A 26,739-nucleotide genomic window follows, 5' to 3' on the forward strand; every position below is an offset into this window, starting at 1 on the left:
TGGACCACTGTGGCTGCGGCGGGGACGGAGCCTCTCCGTCGTTTCTAGGTCCCCGGTTAACATACAATACAAAACAACAGAAATATTTTTACTTAGAACTGACTTCATGTCGTCGACCTTGAACTGCTGACTAGACACATACTTCACGACTGACCATATGGTTTTAACTTTATCCTGTGAATTAGTCGAGTGCACAGAATGGAATTCACAAAGACTTAAAGCACTGATATCGAAATGTTGCCTGTACTATCCTTGCCAACTGCGCGATGACTTGGCAAAAATTGGAAAAGTCTAGGAAGCAATGGTTAAAAGACAAATGCAAGGCTGTAAAAGCGTACACGATTAGGGGAAAGAGACCTGTGGAGGGAAGAGAAGCAACTGTATGAATCAAGAGCTCAGGTAACATATAATAATGGAAAGCCTAAAGACGAAAGGAAACAAAAGGTCATACAAGGAAAATAAAGGCAATAATATAGAAAGGAAATAACAGATGAAGATGAGGTGTGAGGTATGGTATTGCGAGAAAAATTTCACAGAGGTCTGAAAGATCTAAGTCGAGACAAGGTCTGCAGTATCGGCATTCTCTCAGAATTCGGGGGATCCTTGGAAGGTTAAGCCGTGACAAAACTGTTCCACCTGGCGTACAATAACTGTAGACCGGTGCAATAATCTCAGATTTCTAGAAGTGTGTAGTAATTCTAATTCATAAGATGACAGGTGTTGGCGTGTGTGAATATTACCGAAGAATGAAGAGACTGGTAGAAGATGATCTCATTTTGGGTTCCGGAGTAATGTGGGAACATGGGTGCACTACTGACCCTTTGACTTATGTTAGGAAATAGCTTGAAGAAAGGAAAACCTACTTTTATAGCTTTCTTAGATTCAGAGAAAGCTTTTAACAATTTCGATTCGAATACAATCTTTGGAATTTTGAAGGTAGCAGTCAAAAATAGTTTCTCGCAGTGTGGTCGGTCACGAAGCTGCAGGCGCAAGAGTATGCCGTCCGTTGAGCAAAGCTCTACAGTAAACCAGGGAGATATTTGGCAAGTGAAGTGAAGTTCAGGGAAAGGAAATCAAAACCGAGGTTTCACTATGACGCTAATTCTGTCAGCATCGGCAGAGGATTTGGACATTTAGATCAGACGGGAAGCGTCTTGTAACAGCTTGTAAGGTGAAGATAAAATAAGAGACACAGGGGAAAAACTCATAAACCTACAGACTGTAGCCTGTTTAAATAATGGTGAGGATTACGCGGAGCTACTCCCGTTGATGGGACGCTAACGATTCATGACGGGAACTAATATGAAATTAATGCAACTTTTTGTGTTGTTGGCTGTAGGCCTACATGTCGTCTTCCTTTTAACTCTTCCTTACATCAAACTGCAGATAATTAGTGTCAACATGGAGAAAATCGATATTTCATAATGACTGTACGTATGAAGTGGTACATACCTTTGATGCTTCTCTACTGTGCCTAACAAGTAATCATTAAAATTTGGAGTAGCATTCTTTTACCTTTTATCATTTGGGCCGTGAGGGCCTCTGTTTCATCTTAACAGTTGAAAACGCGTTTTTTAATGAAATGTGAGACAGTACAATTTTGTAGATACTTTTGGACTTACACGAACGCATGTAAAACTTGACTGTTAAGCTATTATAATCGGCAGCTGTTAGGTGCGTGATTTAGGAGTGAATAATATATAATATGTAAACTCACATGGCATTGCTCTTGTTAGTTATGTCCCTCAGTCTTTCCTCCAGTGACACTCTCGTATAAAGCTCATTCATAACTTTACACGACGCGCTCACGAAGAAATCTTCCTGTACTTTTAATGTATGAAAAAGTATCGGTGTATGTTAATCAAGAAAAAGGTTAATCAAGAAAAAGGTATTTTGTTCGAGGTCTCATCGGTTTTAGTGTTCTTCGGTGCAGTTAGCGCTTTTTATCTAAATTTCTCGAAAGTGAGTTGTAGACATCTGCGGTTACTTACGTCATTTCTGTTACGCAGAAACTCTAATCAACGGTAAATTTCTAAACCCCTCTGGCATTCCCGTACATTACAGTGTTTGGCGAGAAATGAAAATATTATGATATATTTCATCCTCATTTCGTTAATCATGACGAATATTCATTTGTGTTTAGTTCACACCCATGAGCTTACTTGGATCTGGATGAGCACACCCGCACGTTATTAACTCATCAGGAGTCTCTCGTAATGAAACAGTATTTATTGCGGACAGCTTGCGTAATGAAGCGATGGGATATGTATCAAACGTCAGCTGACGTGGGCGTGCTGGTCGTGCGTCGCAGAGGTGTGTGTGCCCACGTGTCTGTCAGAGCCGCCGGATACTGCCGCACATGGTGTGCGTTTTGCCGTTCGGCATTAATCGGCAGCTGCTAACTGTAAGACTGCGTGCACAGAAATTTTCTGTGCGTGCTTTGGGTAGGTGGGGGTAAAGCCCCACGTGGCGGAAGTAAAATCTCGCATCGAGGTTTTGAATTGATTGCCATCGGTTCAGGAGTTGACCACCAGGTGGCAGGTTTGTCTTATTGTAACTTATTGTTCCTTGAAATCTCGTTCCGGCAGGTCGCTCCAGAGTTGAGAAAATGAGGAAAGTCTGTTTTGTATAATTTACGTGTATCTTACCTCGTGTTTTACTTGAGCGTCGTAAAATGTAGAGTTTAAAAAGAAGCATCAACGAATTACTCGTTCGCGTTAAGGCATCAACAGTAATGGTTCACTTTCGCGTGGCCCCCAAAATCAACAGTGGCGCATTTGTCAAAAAATGGCGAAATGAGGCAAATCCCCCGCAAGTGTTTTGGGGTAAAACCCTGCAGTTTCAACGAAGTAAGGACAATTCTTCAGTGATAACAGCTGCGAAAGATGACATTCAGCACGCACTGCGTGAGCTTATCTCACCTGAAGATATAATTTCGCTATCTAAAATAATGATTTACGGATAACTTTCTATTGAAGCATTTAAATGTGTGCTTATAAAGTTGACAGGCAATAAAGAACGATTGAAAAAAGAATGTATGGTGAAAGAAAAGCAGGCGTGCCAAAGAAAGAAAAGGGTGTGCTGTAGACGTACTTTAAAAACAAAACGGCGTAAGCTAGATTTCATTGCCTCAATGTCAAAAAACGAAAGAAAACGAATCTTACAGTCAGCTGATTATCCTCCAGAATCAGATACAGACCTCTCATATCACGATGGCAGTCAGATATACATGTGGACTCACTATTTGGTCAAGAAGTATGAGAAGAAGAAGAAGAAGAAGAAGAAAAAGAGCCTGGGACTTTAAGGAAGAATCAGAGAAACAAAGCACACTACTTACTAGGTAGCTAGATAGTTTGGCTTCAGTAACTGAACTCTTTCAGGTTACCGTACTACCCTCCTTTCATGGAGAAGAAATTAATATTTTTGTCAGTTTTTAAGAATTATTTTCAATATTTACTTGACATTTCAGTTCAATATTGTGTTGGGTGGCGTGGCTACCACACAATAGTGTTACAAAGAATTATTTCAAACCGGCCGCTGTGGCCGAGCGGTTCTAGACCCTTCAGTCCGGAACCGCGCTGCTGCTACGGTTGTAGGTTCGAATGCTGCCTCGGGCATGGATGTGGTTGGTGTCCTTAGGTTAGTTAGGTTTAAGTAGTTCTAAGTTCCAGGGGACTGATGACCTCAGATGTTAAGTCCCATAGTGCTCAGAACCATTTGAACCATTTGAATTATTTAAAACGGTTTTATCGTACAGTAATCCCTTTCTATCCATCATTACCTGAAATGGGGTCGAAGACCCGCACTGCGGGGATTTACCCCATTTTGTAGGGCAATTTTTGTTTTAGCTAATTGTAAATTACTCTGTAATTAATAACCAGACAGAACTGCAATTTGGATGAGTTATAAGTAATAACTCAGCCTATGGCGGGAAATACTACCCTTCATTGACCACACTATTAGAAAAACTGAAAATTGCGTGGCTCTGCCGGTACTTACTCTACTCGGCACTATAAAAAAAGCATGTTGTTTAAGTCGGTTTTAGCAATTCTCCATTGCTGTCGTTTGCGAGCTGTGCTGTTCCCTTCAGCATCGCTGTTGCTTCCCTCCTATCACTGTGATCTTCAACAGTGACACCCCATTTCAGAGTCTTCAGTTCGTCTCGAGCTCTCTTTTCCTCTTTGTCGAAATCATACAGAACTGTTCTCCAAACGTACCTCACGGAGGAAAATGCGAATGAAATTGTCACTATTGAAATAGCAAATTGTATCATTTAATACTTTTACTAACCACCTTGCGCTGAATTTACTGTTGATAAAGCACTTAATTTCCAGAAAAAAATACGCATATTGTGATGGGTCATTTCAACAGCCATAGCAGTGTATGGGGATATGTTCATGAAGATGAGATTGATGCAACAATCAAAAATGGGCAGAAATGAATCATTTTACTCTATTCCACGATGAAAAACTATCTGAATCATTCAAAAGTGGCGAATGGAGGCGCAATTGCAATGATGACGTTATGTACAGTAATATCAGTGTCAATTAACAATGTGTAAAATCTGTTTGCTCCTCAGTATCTGAATCAGAACACAGACCAATAATGTGCCAAGTATTTTCTGCAGTTAGACATCAGAAAATACCTTTCCGTAGAATGTACAATTTCAAATGGGCTGAATGGTCGTAATGTACAGAATCCAGTGAAATCTTCACTGCGACTGTAAAGAGATGCTTCAGAACGTTTGTACCTCGCGGCTACCGGACATTTATATTCTGGTCTTATGCCAGATCAAGCTGATCTAAGTATAGAGTATATCAATCTATTGGATAAAAATGCTTTTAGTGAACCAATTGTTGAAGCTGGAGACAAGCTCGTTTGTGCTAATAAGAAGACAAAAAGGGATCAGTGGATTAGAATTATTCAAGACTTACAAGGGGAAGGCCTCAGAGACGGCCAACCGATTCGTCTCAGATTTGGCAGGTCGCTTGTGTACAACCTAATACGAAGGAATCTGAGATATTTTGGGCCAACATATCCACGTTTTTGAGAAAATCGCCCCTAAAGGTTATGACGAGCGATCGACTCAAAATTGGCGGGATCGATAGATAATTGTAAATAGAGCATTTTTTATCATCAGGTATGGGGTCCGAAAACGCATACTTTTCCAGAAATCGAGGTAAGAAACTTTTACAACTGCCGCGTCTGTTCACACATGGTTAACACCTGTCGCCGATCGCACAGAGGGTTAGCTGCCCTCTATAATAAAAAAAAAAAAAACTGAGTTAATGGATCAACGACGAACTGAAACGGATGTCTTGTGACATCCGCCCCGAGCAGATGCAACGAAAAAACGGCCAAGGTAACTGGTTGGGAATCGGAAAACCCGGGTTCGAATCTCGAAGAAACCCACCGAATTTTATTCTTCTCGTTTGTATTTAGCCATATCTCAATTGATAGGGATAGGAGGGTTAACAAGATAAGTAAATCAATAAGGAATGATAATAATAAGGTAGGGAAACTAACATCCCAAACGCCGTGAGTCAGTAAAGTATTAAACTTTTAAGCCTTGTCACATGAAAACAACTCCGAGTAAAAGTGCTGCGACTTCCTCACGAGGGATTACAGATAACCAACCGTGCGACACTTGTTTACAGCGAGGCACGGGATAGAATGCACGCGGGAAGAGCTATGTTGTCCCGGTTGCTTCTTCGTCATATCATAGGGAAGGAACAGTGTAGCTGTCGAAAGATAGCATACATTAGATGCTCTTGGTGCCGTGAGCATATTTGTTTCAAATGTTTATATGACAAGTACCATCCATGTAGATGTTCGAAGAAAAGTGAGGATACTGGAAGAGCCACTGTAAAGTGACCTGGAGTAACATTTTAGTTGTTTACTGTCCCAAGAGGTTTGAGGATTTTATTTTCCTACTTCATTATCATTCCTTGTTGATTTACTTACCTTATTAACCCTCCTATCCCTATCAATACAGACATGAAGAAATAGAAACCAAAAGAATGACATCTACTACGTGTCTTCGAGATTCCCAGCCAGTTACCTTGGCCGTTGCGCTATCGGTGCTGTCGGCGAAAAGCGTTGACCATGTGGGTACAGAAGCGGCAGTTGTAAAAGTTTCTTATCTCTATTTCTGGAAAAGTATGCGTTTTCGGACCCCATATCTGGTGATGAAAAATGCTCTATTTACAATTATCTATCGATCGCTCGTCATAACCTTTAGGGGTGCTTTTCTCAAAAACGTGGGGGTGTTGACCCAAAATATCTTATATTCCTTCGTTTTAGGTTGTACACAAGCGACCTGCCAAATCTGAGCCGAATCGGTTGGCCGTGTCTGAGGCCTTCTCCTTGTTAGACCTGACAAGAGACAGCCAGAAAGCACGGAGGCCTTTAAGACTTCTAAGCAATTAACGAACTAAGACCGCTAAACATTACGTCATCACTGGCTACCAAATAGCACGTACAGTACTGCTAAAGAGTATGACACCCACAAATCTAAATTGCCCATTGTTAATAGGAGAGAGGAGGAGAGTAATGATCTTATAACACCATTCAGAATGGTTAGGTTAGAGAAGACTAACAGAATAAAAATGGAAAATCAGCATACTGGGATGATATTCAAACAGAGCGAATTAAGCACTTTGACCTAACAACACAGAAATGGGTCCTTCAGCCCTGCACAACTATATGATCCGGTACCAAATTCCTAAGATAACAACGAAAGAACCTGCAAAATCCTGGCAAAAAAAGGGAACAATCTAAACTTTAGACCAGTTGGACTACTATGTCACCTCTACAAACTGTTAGAAAGATTGGTCTTAAATCGCACTCTGCCTGTGCCTGAACCCTTAGTTGTACCTCATAAAGCTGGATTTCGTCCTGGCAAAAGTTATACTGGACAACTGAATCTCACACGGTTCACAGAACATTATTTAGAAGCTCGTAAGGTGACTGGACCAGTATTTGTCGACTTATAGCAGTGTTCGACACCGTGAACCGTCGGTTCCTTTTAACTAAGCTTCACATCCTGACGAAGGACTTCAACCTAACGAGGTTCATCGTCATTCTTTTGCAGAATTACAAGTTCTACGTTGCGTTTCAAGGACAGCACAGCCTATGGAAGTTACAGAAGAACGACCTTCCTCAAGGAAGCGTGCTGACACCAGTCCCGTTCAGTGTACAGGGTGAGTCACGTAAGACGTAACACACCTTTTATTACGTGAACGGTCACACCTATAGAAACCCGGTTTTCAGCAAATATTACAGCGTTGATGGACACGCAATTTTTTGTTTGGTTAATGATTTTAGCGCTAGTATCAAATGAAATATTGAAGTAAGTACGTTTATATGAATGGAATCGTATACTTTTTATAACTGCATTCGGTAGCTCTGAGAAGAAAATTACAGTGATATAAAAAAAGCACGAGTGGCCTACCGGGACCATCCGACCGCCGTGTCATCCTCAGGGGAGGATGCGGGTAGGAGGGGCGTGGGGTCAGCACACCGCTGTCCCGGTCGTTATGATGGTATTCTTGACCGAAGCCGCTACTATTCGGTCGAGTAGCTCCTCAATTGGCATCAAGAGGCTGAGTGCACCCCGAAAAATGGCAACAGCTCATGGCGGCCTCGATGGTCAAAGATAGTGCTCTTACAAGTATCCATTTAAAGCGCCTGAGATGGAGTAAGGTCCCACAACGTAATTTCTTATGATGCCGCGCCATACGTTTACACTCCAAGGCCGTTAACGTGGACCTGAGGAAGCCAGTGTGGGCTGTCGGTTGCCCCATAGTGCGTGTCATGCAAATTTACATTAGCTTGGTTAGTAAACATTGTTTCAACGGAAAGAGCACAATTTTTAAAAATGTAGGGTCGTCTCTCAGTTGTTGAAGGGCAAACCGACGACATTCTGTAAGACGTTCGATGTACTAACAGATGATAGTGATGGAAATTTTGTCGTTGCAGGATGCGAATGACACTCTCCTGACTGATTCCGCGTACTTTGGCAGTATGTCTCGTACCACAGAGCGGATTCAGTAGCGTCGTAGCCAGAACAGCTGCTTCGTGTTTCCTGTCTGTCGCAGTCTTCTTTCTTGTCCTGTTTTTGACTTTAAAGCGGTCTGTTCGCGCTAGCGGTTTAATAATTCGTACAATTGCCCGGCGCGTCGGACATTAGCGTCCCGGATAGATAGCCATTTACCTCTGATAAAAATTTTAAAACTGTCTTCCAAAGTGAGATCATCTCCTTAAAATAACTGATTTTTTACTTTTTACCAATTTCGTGTATTTGTTGCTTACTACGATGATACAGACCAAATTTGTGAAAAATTTTAAAATAATATCTAAAAGTGAAACCACGTCCTTAAAAAAATTAAACTGATTGTTTCCTTCTTGATTTGTTGCTTAGTATGATGATACAGGTCAATTTGTGAATTTTTTTAATTAATCCTTTTTATATTAATGGGACTCAAATGGTTAAACCAAATCCATTTAAGACAGAAGTATATGCTTTCCAGTTGAGAAACCGGGAATCCACTCTGGAATTGAATATGGTTTGGTGAATGGTTGAATTGGAACAATGTGATACTTCAAAATATCAGGGAATGACATTCGAGAGGTCACTTACATACAAGAAGCATTGCATGAACACAAAGTTGAAAGATTCCACCAGAAAATTCTGCGATGGCACTGTGTTATTCTGCTGCAGAGAACGCCAAACAGGTGAATGTAGTCCTCAGTGACAAATTCAGACTTATAACAGGAGTTTAGAATTTATTCCAACCATTACACGGAAGTGGGATGCACATACAAAGACTGATACCCTGGAAGAAATTGAGCCACGCGGTATTGACAGGGGATGGCTGACACGAAGTCCTTGAACAGATTGAGATCAGGACTGGACGGTTCCAGGGTTAATATGGGAAAATGGGCCTACGAAAACAAGAAAATGTCAGATGCGACTGTGGTGGAGATCAGCCAGTTATTCAAATGCATCGACGTCGACTGTGTCCAAATCAGTCCCAGAGGATGCGCTAGAAGCTGCCAAGTTCCGTCAAATTTTGTATAACGTAATGTTTGTTAAATGTGTATGTTTCTGACACAAGAGTGATAACAATAACCAATCTTCTACTCGTCTCAAGAGAAGGAATAAATTTTGGATGTCGCATCTATTTAATTGTAGCAATGCTTGCTACAATGACTTTCTTGAATCTTCCTTCGTTATCTATTCTAGGTGCGAGAAAGTAAGTGCTCTTGCCCAAGTTTAAAATTAGCCTCCAACAAGTTCACTTGCGGCACACACCTTAGTTTTCGTTCTGTTCCGTTTCATTAAACACGCTTCTTGGTAACTGTTCACTTTCAGCAATTACTATGTCGTAAGCGAACCACATCATGCAGATTTTTTTTTTTTTTTTTGTATATGTCAAACCGATCCACCATCGAGTCAATCCGTCCAATTTTGTCTCTTGGAATCACAGGACGACGGAGTCAGTGTACTACAATAAATAAATAAATAAGTAAAATGAATGAATTACGTCTCAACGTACAAACTAAATGAGTGCTGGCAATGAGGAGCCGTTCCTTTCACCTTTTCTGTTGTTCGCCTCGTCCCATTCGCCTCACAAGCGGTTACACCCTTCACGGCAACTCCGGCTGGAGGCCCTTGCACGGTGCTTATCAGCTGGGTAGGTTGAACCACGACGGTAGTACTCCTCCTCATTTATCCTGTCTTGTGACTGGCAGAGCCTTGTCCGTCAAGTGAGGGGTCAGTTTGACAGGTGTGGAGAAATGCGAATCATCGTGGAGGTAGATACTAGCTCATTTCGTCGACGAAACTGTTTCAGAACACTGTTGTCAATGTTAGGTGAAAAATTACCTAATTTGATGTACATGCTTATGAACAGGTTTGAGGTTAATTACAAAATAAATTATATACATGACAAGCTTTTAATAAAATCTTCTTGACTTCCAGCCAGCGAAATCCTACACTGTTGTTGTAGTCTTCAGTCCTAAGACTGGCTTGATGCACCTCACCATCCTACACCCTTCTGAATCTGCTTAGTGAATTCATCTCTTGGTCTCCCTCTACGATTTTTACCCTCCACGTTGCCCTCCAGTACTAAATTGGTGATCCCTTGATGCCTCAGAACATGTCCTACCAACCGATCCCTTCTTCTAGTCAAGTTCGGCCACATTTCTATTTAGTACCTCCTTATTAGTTATGTGATCTACCTGTTTTGTTTGGCAGGAGAGCCAACACCGTGTTACTAGAGGAGGCCGAAAGGCACGCGATTTAGCTCACGCAGGCTGGCGTGAGGTCTAGAACAGGACAAGGAAATTAGAATTTAGAAAAACGGACGTAGCTGGTGGAATACTTAACTTTAATCCATTAAATGGTGAACGTCGCTCTTGATAGTACATGATTCACAATATCAATAGTAACTGATAATGGCGCCTTGCTAGGTCGTAGCAAATAACGTAGCTGAAGGCTATGCTAACTATCGTCTCGGCAAATGAGAGCATATTTAGTTAGTGAACCATTGCTAGCAAAGTCGGTTGTACAACTGGGGCGACTGCTAGGAAGTCTCTCTAGACCTGCCGTGTGGCGGCGCTCGGTCTGCAATCACTGATAGTGGCGACACGGGGGTCCGACGTATACTACCGGACCGCGGCCGATTTAAAGGCTACCACCTAGCAAGTGTGGTGTGTGGCGGTGACACCACACTACCCATCTAATCCCCAGCATTCTTCTGTAGCACCACATTTCGAAAGCTTCTATTCTCTTCTTGTCTAAACTATTTATCGTCCACTTTTCACTTCCATACATGGCTATACTCCATACAAATAGTTTCAGAAACGATTTCCTGACACTTAAATCTATATTCGATGTTAACAAATTTCTTTTCTGCAGAAAGGCTTTCCTTGCCATTGCCAGTCTACATTTTACATCCTCTCTACTTCGACCATCATCAGTTATTTTGCTCCCCATATAGCAAAACTCCTTTACTACTTTAAGTGCCTCATTTCCTAATCTAATTCCCTCAGCATCACCCGACTTAATTCAACTACATTCCATTATCCTCGTTTTGCTTTTGTTGATGTTCATCTTATATACTCCTTTCAAAACACTGTCCATCCCATTCAACTGCTCCTCCAAGTCCTTTGCTGTCCCTGACAGAATTACAATGTCATCGGCGAACCTTAAAGTTTTTATTTCTTCTCCATGGATTTTAATACCTATACACTATACTGAGTAAATATTTAGCCCGGATGAGACAATATCTGTCTACTGTTCAGTAAGTGACCAACGTCCAAGTCTTATACCCAACCAGTTTCATTTGGTAATTAACACAGTATGAGTTTAATTACAAAATAAAGCCAAGTCTCTTAGTTTTTCAAGATCTGGATATATCCATTGTCAATGTATTTTTGAGACAGAAAGATTTTCTTCTTTAAGGACTTCCGGAAGACATAATTTTATCAACAGATACTTTCGTTAGCCTACCTTATTGTCGTGCTAACAACCACTTGACAGATTTTCCCAGTGGACTTACATATTTGGGCTTACGAGATTATTGGTTATCAAAAAGGTGACAGCGCTATTTTAGTGGCCACCTAATGCTTACGAATGTTAGAGAATCACTTTTTGTTTGTATCTTGTTTCATCAGTGAATCACGTCGTAAACGGCCCACTGTGAACGAAACAGAAGTATCCCAACTGCCTTGTTGCCTTGAGCTGTGATGCGTGCAGTATAGCGTTGTCGCTAACGTCGCTATCTGACATGCTACGGGTTGCCAGTTTCCACCCGACCACCTGGACTATTAACGCTCGAGCTAACTTTTAATGTGTGATGAACAACCTGATTCGACACCTTAAGTGGACGACTTGTCTTTACTATCTAGATGATGATGTAGTTTTTTCGAAGACATTTGGAGAACATTTGAGCCGACTGGTGCACCATGATGAACTGTCTACAGACTTTAGGTCTCCACCTGAATTAGAAAAAAAAAGCTTCTTCATCACCCAGGAAAAAAAAGACCTTGGGGCGCCTAGGGAATGGCGATCGAGTCTCCTCCGATCTAGAGGCAGTAAGAGCAGTCACAGATTTTCCAACTCCTCGGCACCTTCGTGATATGAGAAGTTCTCCCGGAATGTGCTCGTACTATTGGCGATTCATATTAGATTTCTGTACCAAGGCACTCCCCTTGCAAGAACTACTACAGGAAACGTCAAATTTTCCTAGAACGAGGGGAAAGAAAGATTTTTTCTTGTCCTAGAGTAGGCTAACATCATCTCCACCTATAGCACTGTATAACGAGACTGCTGATACTGCACATCGACACTAGCGGTTTTGGTGTATGGGCAATTGCAGAACAAATTCAGGAAGATATTGAAAACGTGATAGCTGATGCTCCTCGAATACTCTCAGAGTCTGAGAAGAATTTTTCTACAACCGAGAAAGATTTCCTTGTAGTTGTTTGGTCCATGAACAAGTTCGGTTCACCATTCTCTATGTTGGCTCACTAGCCTGAAGAATCCTTTGGGTCGACTGGCGAGATGGATTCTGGATAACCACGTCACAGTGGTATACAAAATGAGACGCAAACACAAGGAGGCTGACTTCCGTCCAAAGAATCCTTTGCCGGAACACAGCTACGTGGGCGAAATCTCAGTCATCACTGCATTAAATGACGTTGCTGCCCAAGAGGTCCATTCCATTTCGGTGGACTGGGGCTACTGCGGCTGGGATTGGTACCAGATGCTACAGAGATAACTCCGCCACCATATCCTTCTGTCGCTGGCATTCCTTACAGTGGCTCCTCTCATGCAATGTTGTGTATATTAACTGTAATATTCCTTTGGTCGCTTACTCGTTCTTCAAGGCTTATATGGTCGTTAGCAACGCTGCATCTTCCCTCTGTGCAGTAGCAATGTCATTTAATGCAGTGTTGACTGAGCTTTCGTCAACGCAACAGTTTCTCAGCCAAAGGATCTCTTGAAAGACAGTCAGCGTCCTCGTGGTAGCGTTCATTTTCGTAAGCCCCTCGTGGCACTTGTGTACAGCAAAGTGAAGCAGACGCAAAGGCTTCACACAAATGGTCGCGGTGCCGAAATAACAATGGATACACTGCTCCCATTTCAACCAGACGGTATTAATAACTACTTCGTGAAACACGTCATTACCAGACCGAAGAGGGAGTCATCTGGCTCTAATAAGAAAATATAGAGGCCAAGCCTAGGAGCCTTTGCATTACTCCTGTGCGGAAAGAGGAACTACCGGAAAAGTTACTAAAGCGCTACTTTAAGCCATATTGTATCTTTCGTCACTTGTCAGATGTCACATATGAAGCCGAGGATTATGACCTTTAATCAATCAGACAGGAGCGCGAACATATCATCTATGTTCTTCAAATGAAGCCGTACTACAGCCCAAAGGCACAAATCGGCGATGGGGGGACTAAGGGAACTGAACACCAATCAGACGATCGCCAAGCTTCGATCGGAGGAGCTACCTTCGATGCTCGTCATAGTGAGGAATGTGACAGTAAAACCTGAACACGAGGATCTGCGAGCGCTGCTATACAGAGGACCATTGACCAAATCTAAATCCAGGGTGCTGTAATTGGCACCCATGAGAACATACGAAACAGCGGGCCGTTGTTTCTACGGGAGAGGGCGCAATGTGGTGAGCCATGGCACATCGGTGTATTGTAGTGGTTTGCATCGTTGTGTGATGTCTGGGGGTCGCCACTTCAAACACGACCGCCAGAAATTTCTTAATATTTATCAGTTCTGGAATATTCCTGAAATATCTTTTGTTGGTAATATTTGTGTATCTTGGAACATTCGATGTTTGTATAAATATCAGAATTCTGGAATATTTGATGTTTGTAAATGTCTACGCCTTCCGTCACGGAGGTCAGTTCTGTTCTGGTTGTACGATGGTGTTCGTAGTAAATGGTTCAAATGGCTCTGAGCACTAATCTGAGGTCATCATTTCCCTAGAACTTAGAACTAATTAAACCTAACTAACCTAAGGACATCACTCACATTCATGCCCGAGGCAGGATTTGAGCCTGCGAGCGTAGCGGTCGCGCGGTTCCGGACTGAAGCGCCTAGAACCGCTCGGCCACACGGGTCGTCCTGTTAGTAGTAAATGGGTTTTCAGTTCTAAGCGTTGCACTTCGTTAACGAATCTTCGTTCGGGTTGAGACCTGATTGTCGTGATGTCATTTTAAGTGACCACTGCCTGCACTTTCACGCTATACTGGTCTTTTTTACAGAAACTTCTCTGAGGAGTACTTGTAAATTTCCTTAGTTGCTTTGACAGTTGATTGGTGCTAAATATTATGATACCCTGAGCCCAGTGATTTGGTACTAGAAGACGCGGTGCTAACGGTTGGACCTCAGTTGTGATCATAATTTGGACTCTGAGAGGTAGTTATTCAATACCGTAATCACTTCCTTTCCGTTCTGTCGATATTATATAGAGTTGAAAACAAAACTAAATGATTAGCCTTCTAGTATTGCACAAAATTCATATAGTTCACAATTCACCCTGTTTTGCATAACAGCTAATAATACCAGAACAAAAGACTCAAAAAATTTTGTTCCAGTTGAATGATGCAGTACATTTCACTGAAATAAAATTTTTGGAGTCTTTAGCTCTGGCAAAACAGGGTGAATTATGAACTATACGAATTGTGTGCAATAGTAGAAGGCTTATCATTTAGTCTTGTTTTAAGTACTCTAGATAATATCGACAGAACTGAAAACTTGTATCGACTACAAAAGTACGGAGAAAATAAGTGATTACGGTCTTGAATAACATCTATTTGAACAGATTCTGCTGCAATAAAGAAGTAAAAGATATCTAGTTAATCTACTCAACGTTTTTTCTTCTTAGTATTGCAATTTTACAGGTTCATTTTTGTGTGGAAAATTTTACATATAACCATTACTTTCAGGGCACGGAAGTCACGCATCATCTCATTTTCCTGGTCTGCGGAAAGAAAAATAAGGAACAACGATGTCTGACAGCATTAGCGATTCCAGTTACGTAAGTACTTCTGTTTATTTACTTTTTTATCCTGCCATAATTTAACCAAACATGAGAGAGATGCATAACGAGTAAGACTAAAATGTATTTGCCGTTACCGTTAAGAGTTATTTACTTCTGATTTAACACTCTTAAAAAATGTACTCGACTACTGCTCGAGGTCGAAGCATAAACCAAAATGAAACCTGTAAAGAGTAAGAGATGTATCGTCCGACTCCACTTTAATTATGCGGCCCTACGATGATAAATTGATTACTAGCGAACGCAATATTCAAGGGTCACAATAAAACTTAACAGTTTTTTATTTTCGTTGACCATAAATATTAAAAATTGACGATTAAACGCCTTTGCTAGGCGCGTATGTAACATCAACTTGAGACGTAGCTGTGTTATGTCATCGCACTGTACACGTTCGTCTTAGCATTAATAAGTTGGCAAATTAAAATAATGATGGAGGCAAGAAATCAGGTGGAATCGTATGTAAATAGATGTAAAAGTTTATTAAAGTAAGATTGTTGAGCATTTGATCGTGATGAGAGTGACGGTGACGAGGTAATTGAATGTTAGTTGTGCTTGTTGATCCTCATTCACACGGTGGCGGCTACGCACAGCGGTTGTCGCGGACACGAGTGGAGGTACGCGCAGAAACATAGGTCGGCTTAGCAGGAATTCAGACTATGGCTTCTGAAAATCCGAAGGTTGTGGTGGAAACACAGTGGCCGAAACAAGAACTTGGCGTAGTTTTCCATGATGGAGACTGCTTGACCCCACCTGCCCAACTACAACCTGGTGGAACAGTTCAAGAGTTTGAAGAAGGGGAAAAGAAAAATAGTCCATCATAAAATTTCGGATTGTCATAGTTAGCAGATAGGAGAAATCAGGTCATGTACCACTGTGCGACTCACTCCACAGGAGCCATCGATTTAAGCACTTCTAATATAAGGAGTATTAATGTCGTTTACGTGCTTGGTCTCACATCACTACAGCACACGACGAACAGCGGCGGGGCGACGCACTATTGTTAGACAGAATGCGTCTGGTGTTGGAAGGGGTCAGATGTGAAGCGAACAGCAGCTCCGCCTACGTGGCATAATAAGCTCTGTTTCTGCTCATGTTGTGTTAATAACGTCTAATCAAGTACAGTCGTGTAGGCTCTGAATTTGATTGGTATTTACAAAGTATATTTTGGTTCGCGACAGCGTTCACAGACTTAGACGACGGAAGATACTGAGTAAAGCTTATGACATGCAATACGCCATCACTCTAAGTCAGGTTGGCAAATACGATGCTGTGACTATTTCAGAGTTCACTGCCGCTGTCTTGATATAACGACTGTACAACCACAAATTTTGACAACAATGAGCCTCATCGCTGTATTTATATTTTACAAAATTTGTCTGCTGTCCATTTAAGAGTGTACCAACCTCAACGCAGAATATTGTTGTCTTAAAATACTGTAATTCATGATCAGTGTTCATATGTTGTAGTGCGATTTGCTAGCAGTTGAGCCGCAGGTAAGGTCATGTAAATTTAATTCGTCGACCATGCGCGGATGCACATCGAAGATGCAGGACCAAAAGGTAGGTCTGCGATTCAACTAAGTCACGCACACCTCTTAGGCTGCCGCTTCCTGATACAAGCAGTTGGTTCGTGGTATGTTGTTTGTTAGGGTCTGGACATCAGTTATTTTTTCTCTGTGTAACCCGACGTGTTTTGATTCGATTAGAACCAAAAAGAGAAACTAAAATTAACATCATTTACGATAGGAGTAAAGAAGTGTTTCAAACTGACAGAGCAAATGCTTCTGGCTGTTTCTTCAAAATATCCCTATATAGTTTCCAATTATCCCATTCAAACTCTTCAGGCGCTTCTACCCAATGTGTGTTATTCATCAGCAAGTAATCAGGTGTCCTTATGTTTTTAAAAGTGCTCCAAAGCAGACAAAAAAGGCTCAATAATATTTTGATCTGGCAATTGCTGTGGCCATAGGAAATGCTACACTTCATTCTCGTGCTCACAAAGCCAGTCCTGGACGAAGTGAGCTGTGTGAAGAAGAGCCCTGTCATCTTGGAAAACACTGTTCCATGGGATGGACTTCATCAGCCAAAATGGTCACACAATGCTTGACAGTAATGCGATATGGCACAGTAATCATTCGGGGCAAGGAATACCACGATATGCATGCCAAAATCAGTACCGAACACCCGCCATATTTCGTTCTTGGGGCGTAAACTCTGTCAAAAGTTGGTTTTCACAAGTTCTGAAAGAAAATTCATCCGATCATACGATTTTCTTCCATTGCTCCATACTTTAGGTTTCATGGTTTCAGCGCCACGTTTGCCTTATTCGGGAATTTGCATCACTGATGTGTGGTTTTCGATTTTCAGCACTCCCTGAAATTACCAGGTTATAGAACTCCCTTCGTGTTGTTTTGATGCTGACACGGTTCGCGAATGCGACATTCAGTTTGTTAGTGACTTTTCCAGTTTTTTCGTCACAGAATTCCTCAATGATCGTCTGTCACGATCACTCAACACACACTTTTGCCAGCGTTGTGATTTAGCGGATGATGTTTTCCCATTTTCTCTGTATGCACTATAAATATTTGATACGGTTCCTCTTGAAACACAAAGCAATTAGTTTCTCTTGTTCACGGAAGTAATCACCAACGTGTTGAGGAAACTGTACATGTGCCGTTCGTAGCAAAGTGCAACAGCGTAACCCGCACGCTTGGCTAGCAACTACAGTTAAGTTTAATCATGAACTTCCCACGGTTCAATAGTTTCGTTTAATCCCTGTGAAAAGGGTCTAAGCATTCATGGTGGTGTCTGATTGTTTTATATCATGTCTCCGTACCACTTTCGCGCAACGACGCTCTGAGCATTTTTTTTAGGGAATTGACTAATTTCAACCTGAGACCTGTTGCTGGTAAGGAGACGCCAGACCACACATGACATGTAGAATTCAGAAGAGTTCAGTGAGACTAGCGATGATATAACCAACTACTAAATGATCTCAGCGTCAGCTCCACTGCACTCCCTGTAAAAGAATCTTAATACTAACTAAATATAGTGGAAAGGGTTCAAGGCTTTCCTATTTTTAGTTAGCTGGTAAAATAACGTCGAAAAAGCAGTTAAGTTTACCATTAGAAATTTTATTCTACTCACAAAACATCGTTTATAAATTGCACTATTGATAAAAGGAAATGTTTTAATACAGAATGGTAAAAACCAACTGCTTTCGACAAAAATGTGAACGAATATTCTCTGAATGGGTTTCCAAGTTCTACAATCGATCGAAGGATGACCTATGCCATATCACATCTATAATCTAGGTTTAAATTAGGTTCCACGAAAGAGAAAAACTATCAAACTGGTCTACAGTGACCCTCAATTATCTTTAATAACTTATCTAACTTGTCGTAAATTACAGTGGCTGATGTGGCTTCTCAATAATTATATAACAGAGAAATCATCGCGTTTCAGATTTTTGCTTCAAGTGGCAAATGTGAATTCCATGAGCTTCGACACTAGTATTACGCAAAAAGGGGGTGTAACAGATGAGACTTCTGCAGTTCTGAGTGAAGCCTTATGCGCTCAAAAATGCGGCATCGCGTGCGTTCATTACCTTGTCGGTGTTTAGGCAGCGTCAGGGCGACAGCGGCCGGCGCACCAGCCATCCAGCTCGCCGTCTCGGAACTAACTCTCCTCTAACTTCTCCTTACTACAATTTACTGAAGTTAGTTTAAAAAAAACTATCTGGCTATGTTTTCATCTGACCAATCAGGGTCTCAATGTTAACCTTAAGCTCCGCCTACAAAGATTCTGTCTATCCAATGAGAAACGTTATACTTTTCGTGGTGGGGCAATGTTTTTAAAGTTTGCAACGTAACAGAGACGCTAAAAAGTCTCACGCTAAAACCTGCAGCTGGTGTGGTCCTTTTAGCGTTATCGTAAGATCTATACTGTTCTTCTGGAGGGCTCTAGCTTTTAACATGGGCTGGGGGATGGTCCTTGAGGTAACAGGAACGCGAAAAAGTCTCACGCTAAAACGAGCGGGTGGTAGTCTTAGAGGAAGGCTGGCGACGTGGGTGTCCAGTCCGTCCCTTATCGGAGGGCCTTCTAGCTTAACACGGTTCTGCTCTCGGCTTCTGTTCTCGTTTCTCCCCTCGGAACAGCGTCGGTCTCACGGTGGGAAGGTACGACATGCATTTAGGCATTCTTGTGTTAGTCTGTGGTATTCCATTTGCTCACTCGTTACTCGTATTACTTTGGTTAATTTAATGTCACGATTTATTCGGAGCTATATGACAAACTACTGGATTTGCTTATCATGTCAGGGTTTTCATGGAAGGTGTTGGATTTGCCTGACACCTTACAAGGGAAATGAGCGTTTGGCTCCATTGGTTGGGAGCCCTCTTACGGGGCAGGTCCGGCCGCCTTGGTGCAGGTCTTACTACATTCGACGCCACATTGGGCGACCTGCGCGCCGGATGGGGATGAAATGATGATGAAGACAATACAACACCCAGTCCCTGAGCGGAGAAAATCCCCGACCTAGCCGGGAATCGAACCGTGGCCCATAGGACGGCAATCCGTCACGCTGATCACGCTTTTTTGTTTTTTGTTTTTGTAATCTCATTTTGTTCGTTTTCGTTCGTTGCATCTGCTTGGTGCGGACGTCGCAGGACACCCGTTTCAGTTCGTCGTTGACCCATTAACTCAGTTTTTTTGTTACGGAGAGCAACTAACCTCGTGACCGAACACGCTGAGTTACCGTGCCGGCAGCACTCAGCTATCGGGGCAGACGTTCAATCCCTGTAATTTCCCGCAGTGAAGAGAAATAATGTAAAACAGACGTAGTGCCTAAGTTATCAAGCAGTAATAACTTTCACGGTTTTCCTCTTACTGTTGTGATTGTACAGCTAGTGTCAAAAAGGGATTAACTGCAGGCAAGTGGCGCATTTCATAAATAATATTATTCTAATTCAAACGGTTGCTTATATATTATATAAACGTAGGACGTCAACCGACGATATACAGTATGCACTACAAAAAGTGTCAGTATTGCTGCCGCTACGTTATTAGTCGTGATAACGTTGCAAATTTGCACACAAGACTGTAATTAGCCACCACGTTCACAGGGCACACTCGTCGCTTCATAGCACTGTGCATGACGTCAGCTGGTACCAGAAGATCACTTCGCCTTCTCCGCTGACGTGGGTCGATGTAGTGAGGCGGTGTGTATATGCCAGTCATCGTACCGGCCGCGGTGGCGCACTCATTAACACAGTGATCTCGCATCAGAAGGACGACAGTTTATGTGGTATTGTCAAAAGACCGCCAAATCAAAGTAGGCAATTCACATCGATACCACAAACGTTAGCGAAGTCTCGCTGCAATCCGCAACGACGAATGGAAGAGGCTAAAGAAGACACGCCCTCTCATCACTGCAGCATTCTCATGCAGAGGTCAAAATAGAGCAGTACTTGGACGCCCTCAGCACCAATTCGTGACCTCAGCTGAAGCAGTCAGTATCATGAAGTAGGGTTAAAATGTAAGTCAAGCCTCAGGTGGATATACTGTAATAAATGTGGAACATCATACTTAAAGAGAACAGTATGATAATTAGTGCATTAAGTGATGTTTTAATGATCAGTGACAGCTATCAATTATCAAGCACTCCTGTGGCAAGAGACTGTATAAAATTAAGTAATCTTTTTATTCATTCATCTAATGAAGTGAAGTAATATTTCACATGTTGCAGTACAGCTGAGCCAAAGAACTCACAGTTCTGTCCGTGAGTTGTTGCTTCTTTAGGACATAATAGTTCAAATCAGCCTATGGCCACCAAGATTGAGGTTTCCTGTGAATTACCTAAATCGCTCCAGGAAGATTTGGGGACGGCTCGTTTGAAAGGACGCAGCTGATCTTCTGCCCCATTCTTAACAGAAACAATCCGATCCTATACTCCATCTCTAATGATGTCGTTGCTGATGGGACATTAAATCATGATCTTCCTTCCATTCTTTGACAGTCAGTTCTATGGAATTATCAGTGCAGTTAAAGTGGGTCGACGTGGTGACACAATGGCAAAATGGAGCTATCACGTTTGGACGTGCCCATGAAAATACCACGAATGAAATTGCTCGATATGATGGTATAACAATGTGGACTGCACAACGTCTCTACAAGGAGTGGTATACTACTTGCAGGAATTTAACACGGCTTAAGAGCAGTCCTCATAAAAAGGTCCTAATCGACAGCATCCGAAAGCAGACGGATATTGCTGGATCTGACCCAGGTCAGTAAGTTTAATCAAAATCTAATGACTGAAAAGAAAATCAGAAGGATTATGTATTTCGACTGATAATAAAAAATAAAACAATCCCGTGCATGAAAAAAAATTAGGTTTGAGAGTAAAGGGACACAAAACATACTCTTCCAAATCTCGTATTATTCCGTTTCAAAAAGTTTTGTTATTAAAGTATAAATACCTTAGGTTTTTTCCTTATAAATTTGTACTCAAATAAAAAGCTTGGACGAGTTTCGAAAATATTTTAAAAGAAATTTTTCCGTGGTTGCCATTCGAGAAAATTGTGAATTAAAATTATTTAAAAGTGTAGTATAAATTAAATGAAGGTAATTTGATAAAATTAACAATAAATATTTAATTAGACACGAAGTAAAGGCAAGGTAGAATTGGAAAGTGTTACCTTATCATACACACATAAAAAAAAAGTTTTGCATCACCTCGGTTCCGAAAGATCCGGAACGTGTACAGAAAATTGGAATAGAGATCAACATGAACACAATTTCCGCCCTTTTTATTTCTCATGAAAAACACACATTGCACATTGTACCACCATACAGCGAGGCCTTTAGAGGTGGTGGTCCAGATTGCTGTACACACTGGTATATCTAATACCCAGTAGCAAGTCCTCTTGCATTGATGCATGCCTGTATTCGTCGTGGCATACTATCTACAAGTTCATCAAGGCACTGTTGGTCCAGGCGATTCGGCGTAAATCCCTCAGGGTGATTGATGGGTCCCGTCGTCCATAAACAGCCGCTTTCAATCTATTCCAGGCATGTTCGATAGAATTCATGTCTGAAGAACATGCTGGCCACTCTATTCGAGCAATGTCGTTATCCTGAAGGAAGTCATTCACAAGATGTGCATAATGGGGGCGCGAATTGTCGTCCATGAACACGAATGCCTCGCCAATGTGCTGCTGATATAGTTGCACTATCGGTCAGAGAATGGCATCACGTATCGTACAGCCGTTACTGCGCCTTCCATGACCACCAGCGGCGTATGTCGGCCCTACATAATGCCACCCCAAACCAGCAGGGAACCTCCACCTTTCTGCACTCGCTGGACAGTGTGTCTGAGACGTTCAGGCTGACTGGGTTGCCTCTAAACACGTCTCCGACGATTGTCTGGGTGAAGGCATATGCGTCACTTATCGGTGAAGAGAACGTGATGCCAATCCCGAGCGGTCCATTCGGCATGTTGCTGGGCCAATCTGTACCGCGCAGCATGGTGTCGTGCTAGCAAAGATGGACCTCACCATGAACGTCGGGAGTGAAGTTGCGCATCATGCAACCTATTGCGCACAGTTTGAGTCGTAACACGACGTCATGTGGCTGCACGAAAAGCATTATTCAACGTGGTGGCGTTGCTGAAGGGGTTCGTCCAAGCCATAATCCGTAGGTAGCGGTCATCCAATGCAGTAGTAGCCTTTGGACGGCCTCAGCGAGGCATGTCGTCGACAGTTCCTGTCCGAACAACATCGCTTTGGTTCACTCCGAGACGCCTGGACACTTCCCGATCGCGGTATTAACCGTCTAGGTATGGCTGAACTACAGACAGCACGAACCGTGTACCTGTTTTCTGGGTGAATGACTGGAACTGATCGGCTGTCGGACGCCATCCGTCTAATAGGCGCTACTCTTGCATGGTTGTTTACATCTTTGGGCAGGTTTAGTGATATCTCTAAACGTCGGCCGGGGTGACGGGCCGATTATAGGCGCTGTAGTCTGGAACCGCGCGACCGCTACGGTCGCATGTTAGAATCCTGCCTCGGGCATGGATGTGTGTGATGTCCTTAGGCTAGTTATGTTTAAGTAGTTCTAAGTTCTAGGGGACTGATGACCTCAGAAGTTAAGCACTATAGTGCTCAGAGCCATTTTTCAACATCTCTAAACAGTCAAAGGGACTGTAATTGTTCAGGCTTTCCTGGCGATCTAATGACATCTTGGGTTGTCGGGTGTTCTGCCGGATATCAGCGTCGTACTTGCGCTATTTCGGTAGCGTAACTCGTTACCTGCATGAACCTTGATGAAGGGACTGCGCCTGTGATACAATATCCACAGTCAACGTGTATCTTCTAGAGTAGTTGGAACCGGGGTGATTTAGAACTTGATTTGATGTGTATATATAGATTTCTATATAATCTTGTATGATATTTGGCAAATCACAATATCCACAATATTGTTTTGGTAGAGAATCGGAATTATCATGAGGAATACGTAATAATAAATCATCAAGATCTTTATGATAATACACAATTTTTAGTCATAAAAAAGAGAACATTTGAGTTTCCTATTTCTTCCCAAATATCTACAATACAATATTTATAATTAAATTCAAATTTCCAGTCTTCAGACCAATTGTCTTCATTGTAATATTGCTTATAATCTTTACCCTCTTTGTGCTTATTGCTTCCCAAACATTCTGTAATTAAAAATGATTTAAAATAGTTTTTGCAAGTATTATCTTTGACTTTTTCTCTCTTGATTTATTAAAAATATTTTTTTCTCATGGTTTATTAAAAATAATTTCATCAAATTTAAGTTTATCCCACAAATTAGTAACATTTTATTTTCAAATATTTTTTCGTGGAAGTGACAGTTTTATGTTTTCATAGTCTGTTAAAATATATAACTCCTCTGATTTTCTTTGACTAAATTAGATTGAGATTGGGTGGGGGGTGGGGGGGGGGGTGGGGTGAGATATCAGCAATAAGCAGTAGTAGATGAATGCTGCCAGTAGCACCAAGCCTGGGTCAGAACCGGCAGTATCCAAAGACGAAGCTCCCTCATTGTCAATATCAGTCGATATCAAACACGACTTGAATTGCTGCTGTCAGCGAGTGCAGGCCCATCTCAACCAGATTCCGAGAGAATGTTGTGAAGGAACTGTCTGCAGTGGACATCTGGAGTCGGGCTATCCCGTAGAAGGCCATCGTTCTTAGTAGCACAAACAGCGAAACGTCTTCAAACAGATCAATTAGACTAGTGGTCATCAAACTTTTTGCTTGAGAGGCAATATCGACATATAGAACGACACCATGGGCCACACGGTAGTTGGCAGCTTACCACTTACATATTTTGAATCTAGATATTATCAGGTACATCCCCAAATTTTTAAGTGAAATAGAAAATGATATATTAGAATTACCTCCTTGTTTTGCTAATGCTGACATAAGGACCAGTTTTCCGTACCTCAATGGGTACTGTGGCCAGTGGCGTAGCAACGGGGTCCCACGTTTGTTTTTCTTATTTCTGGTAAGATTTTCTAGGCATCTTCAGCCCCTAGAATCTGAAAGAATGACAAGCGGCTTCTGCAGACCTTTTTCAATCGGACTTTTGTATTAGCCCAAATATAACAGAACCGAGTTGGTTTTAAATGAATAATATAATTTAATTAAGCCGAAATCGACACAAAGGGATAGAATGGCGGATGATAGTTTTGGATATATTATGCGTTCTATTTGGAAGTAACTAATTCTTAATTGGTTGAACACGTTAGCCGATTTCCCCAATGCATAGCGCAGACACTTTACCCAATTGGTCGCCATGTCAGTATTAGTGATCCACGGAAGAAACCAAAGAAACCATCAGAGTGAAATAAATAACGAGGAACTACATTTGTAGCACAAAAGATATTATTTAAAAACTGAAATTTGATAAAAAATTATAACTCTGCATGCAAGTGCAGTAGCAAGATTAATATAAATGACTTATCTTCCATCAGACGACTAAAAATAACGGATGAAACTACCTTTACCAATCTCACAATGAGGAAGTATATTAGAACTAGTCTGACAATTACTTAGCATTCATCAGCGCTGTTCAGAGCAAGAAATATAAATGGCCCCTTTTCCCATCCTGACCACTTAACCACGCCTTCCCGTACCGATCTTACTATTAATCGATAACCTACATAAATTAGTATGATGTACAGTATTCATTAATAACAGCGACTGCGGCCGGCCGCGGTGGGCTCGCGGTTCTAGGCGCGCAGTCCGGAACCGCGCGACTGCTGCGGTCGCAGGTTCGAATCCTGCCTCGGGCATGGATGTGTGTGATGTCCTTAAGTTAGTTAGGTTTAAGTAGTTCTAAGTTCTAGGGGACTGATGACCACAGCTGTTAAGTCCCATAGTGCTCTGAGCCATTTTTTGAACAGCGACTGCGACATGAGACTCGATCACAGATGTTTACTAAATGTTTTAAATGCCATTTTTCTTTTACACATTGCATTGTACTACAACAGCTTTAATGTGATTTCATATTACTTGCTGCAAACATGTACCACATTTGAAGATGATAGTCTGCGTAATGCGCATTCACGAATCCATGTTACTTCATTTGACATTTATACCGTAACCGCTCATCGGTGCTAGCTGTGCACGTTCGTGAGTTGTCAGCATTGGAAGACAAGCAATAAAACATTCGCCCTTTCACTTCTGTTAACCCCGCAGTGGTCGCGCCATATACCGCTCCGTCCCTGACGTAAACGGCAAACTTTGCGTACGTATTAGCTCACGGCCGAAATCACCAACTCAATTAGACTGAAACATATTTTAAAATGTTACTGTCTCTGTAAGTGTTCTTTTTTTTAGTTACTGAGCAAGAAAAATGCACTTTTCATTAACTCTTAACGTTAGTTGAAGTTTTTGAATTCTGTTGTTAGTAGCCAGAAACATATTACAAAATACGTATGAGAACCGCGGGCTGCACGCAAGGGGCGATTCTAGAAGTCTGCCAAGGGGGGCGGGGGGCTAAATGGGGGGTGGGGGTGGGGGTGGGGGGAATGGAATATCGCTTAACAAAATTGGTAAAATTTAGTGTTGCTTAAAGTAGTTTTTGGTAACTGTTTGAAGTTCAGGGTAAAACATGTGTTTTAACAAATAATAAGACGCCTATTTTAAGTTAAATGGTTTTTGGTTTAGACAGTAAGCTTTCCACTCTTATTCTTTTGTTAATATGTGTTGGAAATACATTGTAACCTATATTTCTACATAATTATTTAAAAGAATGATTGGATGTGGTGGAGTAATATATTCGCTGATTTCTGAAGTAATTTTATCCAGTTTAATTTTATATTCCATGGGGAGTGGGCGCAATAGCCCCCATAGCACCCCCCCCCCTCCTCCCCAGCCACCGCCCCTGGCCGTACGAATAATTGATTCGCGTCACATGCGACCCGCGGGTTGCAGTTTGACGATCACTGAACGAGTCTGTAGCTGAATGGTGGTGGTGCGGTTGTGGTCCGACGATTCGTGTTTTTGCGTTTTTCAGGATGAGTGTTATGTGGCTACGCCTGTCTCCCACGATTTTCGCAGTTTCACGCTTATTTTGCTGAGTCGACAAAGACT

At 41.9% G+C, this 26,739-nt stretch overlaps 1 protein-coding gene across 3 annotated transcripts in view; it reads left to right on the forward strand.

Annotated features, from left to right (window-relative positions):
• Positions 1-26,739, forward strand: part of LOC126354357 (peroxisomal leader peptide-processing protease-like) — a 1,193,162-nt gene that overhangs the window by 548,185 nt on the left and 618,238 nt on the right. For all 3 annotated transcript variants that reach the window (XM_050003932.1, XM_050003933.1, XM_050003934.1), the window contains one exon: positions 14,983-15,074. In XM_050003932.1, the coding sequence (XP_049859889.1) occupies positions 15,045-15,074 (30 nt within the window). In that variant the 5' untranslated portion in view covers positions 14,983-15,044. The remainder of the gene's footprint in view (positions 1-14,982; positions 15,075-26,739) is intronic.

This window comes from Schistocerca gregaria, chromosome 3 (genome assembly GCF_023897955.1).
Source record: "Schistocerca gregaria isolate iqSchGreg1 chromosome 3, iqSchGreg1.2, whole genome shotgun sequence".
Lineage (NCBI taxonomy): Eukaryota > Metazoa > Arthropoda > Insecta > Orthoptera > Acrididae > Schistocerca > Schistocerca gregaria.